The sequence below is a fragment of the Aplysia californica genome, unplaced genomic scaffold (assembly GCF_000002075.1).
Source record: "Aplysia californica isolate F4 #8 unplaced genomic scaffold, AplCal3.0 scaffold01269, whole genome shotgun sequence".
NCBI classification, from domain to species: domain Eukaryota; kingdom Metazoa; phylum Mollusca; class Gastropoda; order Aplysiida; family Aplysiidae; genus Aplysia; species Aplysia californica.
Genome location: NW_004798539.1, coordinates 64,868 through 73,635, shown reverse-complemented (window position 1 = coordinate 73,635; position 8,768 = coordinate 64,868). Strand labels below are relative to the sequence as shown.

At 41.2% G+C, this 8,768-nt stretch overlaps 1 protein-coding gene across 1 annotated transcript in view; it reads left to right on the top strand.

The window, feature by feature from the left end:
* LOC101852977 overlaps positions 1–8,768 on the top strand; it is a gene marked incomplete at its 3' end in the record, with an annotated part of 122,827 nt that overhangs the window by 67,584 nt on the left and 46,475 nt on the right. Inside the window, 1 exon segment of the mRNA XM_013090418.2 lies at positions 5,890–6,014. Coding sequence (XP_012945872.2) covers positions 5,890–6,014 — 125 coding nt within the window.

Below are 8,768 nucleotides of genomic sequence, written 5' to 3'. Positions count from 1 at the left end.
CTTTTTCTTTGGAACACACCATGCAACATTTTCGGGAAAATCAGACAATAATAAGGCTCTAGTCAGAGTGTTCAATGAAACCGTGCACTAAAACGTTTGGTTTTTCTTTGCTGAAGCTGTGCAATGGAGCCTGTTGAATATCGCTCAGTTATCAAGTTTTTACACTTGCAAGGAATATCCCCTTCTTACATTTTTCAGGAAATGGTCCAACTTTATGATGACAAATGTCTTTGTTATAATATTGCGGCATACTGGGTAAGAAAATTCAAATCTGGATTCATGTCGGTGAAGGATCAAGATCGAGAAGGGCCCATTCTTTGTGGTAACTGAAAGGAATGTACCCATAGTTAAGAAACTAGTTTTACAAGACCGACATATAACTATTAAACAGCTCTCAGGTGAAACGGGAATCAGTGTAAGGTCAATTGAAACGATTCTCCATAACCATCTTAACATGAATAAGGTGTCTGCGCAGTGGTTACCGCAAGAGAAGAGGGTTGAGTCCTGCAAAACTCTCCTTCGAATTGAGTCCAATGACAACATTTCTTTAAAAACATGGTGACTGTGGATGAAACATGGATTTATCATTTTGATCCAGAACAAAAAACGGAAAACCCCTTCTTCTCCCTCACTACATAAGGCAAAGGTAATACCTCCAAGTGGAAATGTCATGCTGTCGTGTTTCTGGGATTGTGAAGGTATCATCATGGCTGACTACCTGGAAAATGGAAAAACAGTCACAAGGGACTACTATTCCGATTTGCTGATAAAATTGCTGTCCGAATGGGTGAGAAAAAGGCGTGGAAAACTCCGTTATGGGGTCTTCCAACAGCTGTTTACGCCCCTGCGCACTAGGCACAATAAACGGTCCAGACAGCAGAACAGTGCGGCTTTGAAATCTTGCCACACCCAGCTTATTCACCAGACATAGCCCCTTCAAACTTTTTCTGTTTCCTAATCTTAAAAAATCACCGAAAGGACGTCATTTCCATGACAACGAAGACTAAGACTCCATTGAAGCTGTGGCAGACTGGTTTGGGGCCCATTCTGGGTCATTTTTCTCAATGACGTTTGAAAGTCAAAGAGAGATGACAGAAATGAGTTACTCTTCATGGCGACTATGTAAAGAAATGGAAGTACATGTGTGTGCAAAGTTACAAAGCTCTACCTTAATTCCTTCATACTTAGACCAAAGACTTCTTGAACCCCACCTGGTACAAACACGCATTGGTGTTTCAACAAATTCGCCTCTATAATACTCTAACTGATGTTCTTTATTTAAGTATATTAGACATAATACCAAAATACCATTTATGAGCGGCGTCTGTGGTGTAGTGGTTAGGCCCTTTTGCTGTAGCACACAAAGTTTGCGAGTTAGATTCACATGTGGAGAAAATTTTAATCGATAATCTCGGTCTTTCTGCTGGGTCGTTGTAAGGCTCTCAGCTCGGGTTGGCCCTGACAGGCAGGGTCGAAACCCACCTCCTAAATGATCTGAGTTGTCTCGATACGGGCATAAAACACTAGTATCTAAAAAAGCAAAAATAAAACAGACTATCTATCTATCTATCTATCTATCTATCTATCTATCTATCTATCTATCTATCTATCTATCTATCTATCTATCTATCTATCTATTTTTTTGCACTGTTCCCCCTCCTTTTTTAACTTGCCTTATATACGTCTTCACACAGGCAACTACCATGGATATCAGTTCAGAAATCAACTTAACTTCAGCCATATTTTGTGGCCCTAAAATAGAATTCATGATTTCCTATCCAAAATCCCGGAATGAGTCCTGAGTATAGTTTGGTTCCTTTAACTTCCGAGTCTGATGTCATTACCTAATCTTCTCCATCATCTAACTAGATCTCGCCTGTCGGAGCTTTAACGAGATTGTAACAACGCATTATGGAAAGAGAGAGAGAGAGAGAGAGAGAGAGAGAGAGAGAGAGAGAGAGAGAGAGAGAGAGAGAACGAGAGAGATAGAGAGAGAGACAGACAGACAGACAGACAGACAGACAGACAGACAGACAGACAGACAGACGGACGGACGGACAGACAGTCAGACAGACAGACAGAGACAGAGACAGACAGAGAGAGATAGATAGATAGATAGATAGATAGATAGATAGATAGATAGATAGATAGATAGAGAGAGAAAGAAAGAGAGAGAGAGAGAGAGAGAGAGAGAGAGAGAGAGAGAGAGAAAGAGAGACAAAGACAGAAAGAGAGAGAGAGAGAGAAAGGCAGAGATTGTATTTTGGACGGGTGCTCATTTTGTTTGAAAGGCTGAAGTGAAAAAGCAGTGTAGCATTAACTCACTGACGCCGCGTTTTCAGGTCATGTATTGAAGAAGTGCTGTTTTTGGAGCACTTTAGAAACGAAGCACATTTCGTTATTCGTACGGATTAATCAATCGGTGGTTTAAAAAATCTGAAACTTAATATAAAATTATGTTGAAACGAACACGCTTACTATAAAATATGCAAATTCATTTTTCTGCCCACTTTGATTTGAAAAGTGCCAAAATCTAGCCTGTGGACTGTTGCTGAGCGGATAATGCAATATCAATGCAATGGTATACAACACTGTAAAATGCAATATAGTACTATACAGTTCAATACTGTACAATACACTAAAATGGTGAAATGGCATAGGTTTAACGACCCTAGCAACGCCTTTAGGTTATTCAAGAGATGAGACCTCCGAGTTTAACATCTATCTCCGAAAAGACCGAGCCAAGAGGGAAATGCGTGCAAAGTTCCTTTTCCAAGGGCACAACGTCGGCCCGAGCTGAGGCTCGAACCCCCGAACCCGCATTCTCACGTTTACGAGTCCGGTAGCCTAACCACAATACAATACAATACAATACAATACAATACAATACAATACAATACAATACAATACAATACAATACAACACGATGCAATACAACACGATGCAATGCAATGTAATGAAATGCAATACACATAACACTTTGACTCTCATTCTTGCTGTTTCATAGTTTCTTTCCATTCATTTATTATTCTTTGTAAATCGTGCCTTTTCTCATAATTTTATTTTCCTCTCGATCTAAAAAAAATAAAGAATGAAAAAAGCAACCCCCCCCAAAACCCCCCCAAACAAAAACAAAAACAAAACAAAACAAAACAATGAAAACTGTAACATTTGTTAGCCAAAATCTCATTGACATTGCGTTATCACAAACCAACGCCGTATACTGCATTGAATAGAAGCATAAACAAGGGCGATTGAGAGACAAACCTGAATACACTATCACTCCAACTGATTGAACAGGAATGCACGCGGACACCGAATCTTATTAGAGAATGGAACATGAATTTTAGAACCTTTATCGACCAGCAATTTCGTTTTTCGAAATCTCCCGATTTGAGCAACGCCTTCCTTTGATAGAAGCCGCAACAAATCTATTTAAAAAATGAAACAAGAGTTTTTATGTACAGAGAATTGTCTCTGGGGAAGCTGATGCAAGGAAAAGAAATCCTAGAGAGGAAAAGAAATTCTAGAGTGTTGCCGATTTGGGCCAGCTTTAGTCTGTCTGATGGCGAGGGGACGGTCGCGACATTTTCGTTCGTTATAAACGGTAGTTTTTTTTATATTAAAGTGTAACAAACTTTTCTTTGCCAAAATTGGTGTTGTCGGGTACAGCAGAAGCCACAAGTCATCTTGGCCTTTAATTCTTTTAATTCGCTTTAGAAGTATTCTTTTCTGCGGTTGTATGGGTCAACGGTAGACATTGTCGGAAGAGCTATTATTATTATTATTATTATTATTATTATTATTATTATTATTATTATTATTATTATTATTATTATTATTAGACCGTAGACAAAGAGCTCCTCAATCTCCCAAGATTAAAAAATTAGACGTGACTGCTTGTGATTCTGTAACTTTTAAATAACGATTTTACAAGGTCTGGGAGATGGCTCTCTGCTAACTGGCTCTTTTCGAAGGAACAGACCTACGCGCATAGTCGCCTTTTTACAACACGTACTATCACTGCAGGTGTCATTCTTTGCCCCCCCCCTTTTTCCCCACAAAAAACTAAAGATCCCTCACCTGTAGGGTGGAGGATCTAGTAAGAAGTGTTTACTTGTTGTCTTTGCTAGCATGGGCAAAGTGGGGCACAGTATCAAAGGAATGATACGGAGATAGTCGATTATATATTATGCAACCAACCATTAGAAGAAATATGTATCCAACTGTGAGCTCATGTTTTCTGATCCCAAACCCCCTTTGTTATGAATCAATGATTGTCTATCTCACGTTACACACACACACAGCGCTGACGGCAATTCACTGACATTTTCACTGTATCATAATAAGCTTAGTTTTTTTTTCCTTTTTTCACGCAAGAAGTGGTAAAACCCAGCTAGAACAACTAGTTATGACGTCATATTTTATCTTTAAAGTATTAGAGACAAGCACTATGCAGATCTGTTATAGAAAAACAAAATGATTTACGTTTTCTTTGAGATTTTTTTAAGGGGGGGGGGGGGGTTGCTTTCATTGTTGACATGTTGTTTGATCCAGGCAAAAAAAAAAAACCCTTCGGACTTTATCAAGTGAGAAATCGGATCTTCTGTGTGTTTACCTAGCTCGTCCCAGTTGCCATATTTCAGGCTTTTGGAATTGATAATGAGTATTTTCACTCTCGGAAAGAACATCAAGATGTTTTGTTTTTTCAACCTTAACATGTTCCGTTCCAAAGTCCACTTGGAGACAAAAAGCGTAGCGGGAATCTCTCACGCCTCCAACGAAATTTACTTATTTTGTCCCTTTCCCACGTCATTTTCCCCTTGTTTCGATAATACTTCGTTCACCTGCGCTTTCGTTGATATATATATATATTCTGGTCTGCACTATCGTGTTATCACAGAGCCGCCCGACGTCTGTTGTGTAATGGCTTGGCTCTTCTCCTCGCACTCAAAATAGCAGGTTCCAGGAGGTTTATTTATTTCCCCCTGCATCTTCGTCTGTCTATTTGGATAGTGTATCCAACTCTGTTTTTGTTGGCACTCATAGGCGGGATCGAATTTGCAGCCACACTCCCTTCTGAATGGCTTAAACCAGTGATTGCCAGCCTAGACGATATCGCCCACTAGTAGCCGATGTGGTTATGTCTGTGGGTGGTTGGGGGGGGGGGGGGGGGGTCAACCAGGCACTGATAGGAACATAATATTATTATGGGATGCTCTGCTTGAAAACACACAGGTGGGGGGTACTGCCACTTTTAGCCTCTTATAACGGGGGGACAAGGCCCATAAATCCTCGCAGTAGAGAGCCTACCTACGAACTTTTGTCTCTTTGGATCTAAAACTCCTGGTACAAAACTCCAAGGAGGAGAGAGAGGGAGTATGTATGTATATATGTATGTCTGTATGTATGTATGTATGTATGTATGTATGTATGTATGTATGTATGTATGTATGTGTGTGTGAGTGTGTGTGTGCGCGTGTGTGTGTTTTTTTTTTGTGTGTGTGTGTGTGTGAAGCAGACAAAGAGCGAGCGAGAGGGAGTAGGGAAGAGAGAGAGAGATAGAAAGAGAGAGAGTGAGAGAAAAACAGAGAGAGAGTGAGAAAGAGAGACACACAAGGAGAGACAGAGAGAGAGAGAGAGAGAGAGAGAGAGAGAGAGAGAGAGAGAGAGAGAGAGAGAGAGAGGGGGGGAGAAGGGGGAGAGAGGAGAGGGGTGACAGATGAAGAGACAAATACAATCAGTCAGTTAGACAGACAGACCAAAAGACAAAGGAATAGAAAGACATATAGGCAGGCAGACAGTCAGACAGACTGACGGATAGATAAATAAATAGCCAGACAGATAGAGGAAGATGGATAGGTTATGTTTCCCTTTAATCATCCTCAGATGTCGTCAACGTACGCTGAAGTGCATCAACTGTCGTCCGTTCCTCATCGCCATCTGTGCTCTGGTTGTGGTGGAGTGCGCATGCGTGCTGGCTGAGCTCATGGTGGATCTGCAAGGAATTAAGTGTGAGTACAAGTATGAACTTTACCAGGATAGAGAAAGGTGGGAAATGTTTGTTTGTGGCCTATACTGTCGTAATTAAAAAACAAACAAACAGTATATTATGCAGTTTACAATTTTACAGGACAGCCAAAAAACTGAAACAAACTCTTTGCAAACACCGGAACTCAAATATTTTTATACTAAAATTTTAGTGATAACTTCCTCGTTATCTTTAAAGCACGTATTGTTTTATTGCTAACAACATTCATTATTTTAGCCTTCCTGTGAGAGACCGAAGGGCTGGGACCCAGATGGCCGCTGGATCGGATAAGTAAAGTAAAGTGAAGTAGCTCTCCTGTCAAATTATAAATACTGAACGTACTGTATTTTTAAAAAGACAACAGAAACCCTTGATGCAAGGTGAGAAAGACAGTGATGATGATGGCAAGCATGCATAATTTAGTTTTCGGTCGAGGAGGTCAAGTAGAAAGCGAACCTTTATTTCCTTCGGTACATTGCGAGGCTATGGTGCAGACAGCCCTGGTTCAAGTCCCCAAACGGGGCGTTCCATAATTTGAACTTGTTTGCGGATATTTAATAATACTAAATAATAGATAGCATTTGTATAGCGCAAATCCCCGCTCAACAGCAAGCTTTATGCGCTTCACAATCTATACTATTACCTCAGCAGACGTGAGAGCATTCTGAAACAAACTCAACTTCCTGGGAAGCATACAGTGCAAGCAGCCATTAAATAGGGGCTAAAACACTAGCATACTGACAGGATCTTTCGCTGTCTATGGCCGGGTACCCATTTCCACGTGGGTGAAGTGAGCAAAATTCGTGTAAAGTGCCTTTCCCAAGGACACAACGTCGGGCCCGGGGTTCGAACCCCCGACCCCGAAACCTCACGATTACGAGTCCGATAGCTTAACCACTAGGCCACCGCCGTCATGTAAAAGTGGCATGGTTGTATAAGGGATTGACTCTAAATCTAAATTCGCAGGTTCAGTCTATGTAAATGTGAAAAGAAGTGTAAAAGGCAGCACAACAAATCGAGAAGAAGGTAACTGGAGAGTGGGGGTTTGAAAAAGATGTTAAGTCATAACGATGACAGTTTTTAAAAAAAACCCAGTGATAATAATGTTATGTTTTCATGAAGACACCTTTACGAAAGCTCAAAAACAAAATTCACGGACTATCATAGCCTTACAAACATGCTTCTCACACAATGACGCATACTTTTCAGAAAATGTGGTTCAAAGATTAACTCTCTTATAGCGATACTGTTTTGACACCTTTTCACACCTTCCATTTAAACTGAAAAAAGTATAGTCCAGATTTCCTCGATTTTGATAACCTGGATTAAGGCTTGTCGCAGAGAACTGTGTCTAATGTATGAGTATTGAGATTGATCAGATTTCAAAAATTGGGGATTTCTTAAAAGAACGTTTTGATTTGTTTTTTTTTTGGTAGAGGAAAGGGGGAAAGGGGGGGGGGGGATGAAAATGAGAGGCGCATCAACATTGTAGCAGTTCGAGTTAAGAGAAAATAAAATCATAGACAAAGACGACTTTTAAGTGCTTGGCAAAAACAACTAAGACAAATGAGTAGGTCCTAGGAGGGGGCGATATTCAGCCACCGAGGTACTATAATAATAACAATAAAATCCCCCTCCCCCCCGAGGGCACTCGTGGCATTGAGGTTAAGGTGTTTGCCTCTCATTCAATAGGCTCCGGGTTCGAATGCGGACAGGGACGGACATTTTTCTTCTCTAAAATTGTCTCCTTTCACCCCCTTTCCTGCTCTCTAGCAACGTTCTGTCGACTGCTTTCGTCTCCAATTTCTGCCCCCCACCCCCTCATCTCCTTTGCCCCCTCCTCTGGGCCACTGACTCTTTCTGCAGCCTTTCTACTGCTGCTCCTTGGCTCCTTCTTACTGCTGTCTCTCAGCCACACGTCTGATCTTATGGTAGGAAAGATCTACACCTAGCCCTCTCGGTCAAGGGCGAACAAGTCCCGTGTGTCAGTTGCGCACGTTAAAGATCCCTTGGAGGTCCAAAATCGATAAGAGTAAGCTTCGGCCGCCACTCAAGGGACACGAGTTCGAAGCCAGCTTTGGGAAGATCTTTTATCGAGCACCTCCGTCTATCTGTTAATATGTAGAAGATTATGCTCGGATGGCTTAGACAAGGTCAAAACGGCCGACCTCATCATGTCAATGAGGGCGTAAACCGTCCTCAATTAATCATACTTCAGCTAAAGTAGTTAAGCTGCTTTCGGCAGAGGTGAGCTCTTCTATATCCCTTTGTATTAGATTTCATAAGTTTACAGACTGACAGATCTGCATGAAAACACTGAAAACGAATTTATACGACGAAAAAACGCACACACAAGCAAACACACACACACACACACACACACACACACACACACACACACACACACACACCAATAAACACAGTATGGAAGAAGGATGCATATTGAGAAGCAGTGAGAGAGAGAGAGTGTGAGTGATACAGATTGAACGTGTGAGAGTGTTTGTGTGTGCGTGAGTGTATGTGCGTGTGTGTGTGTGTATGTGTGTTTGTGTATGTGTGTGAGTGTGTGTGTGTGTGTGTGTGTGTGTGTGTGTGTGTGTGTGTGTGTGTGTGTGTGTGAGAGAGAGAGCCAGATAGAGAGAGGGAGAGAGAACACGTAGAGCAGCTGGCTGATTACGTTCGTATTCGTGACTCTGTAATCTATTTCTCTTTGATTGGACTATAATAATAATAGTAA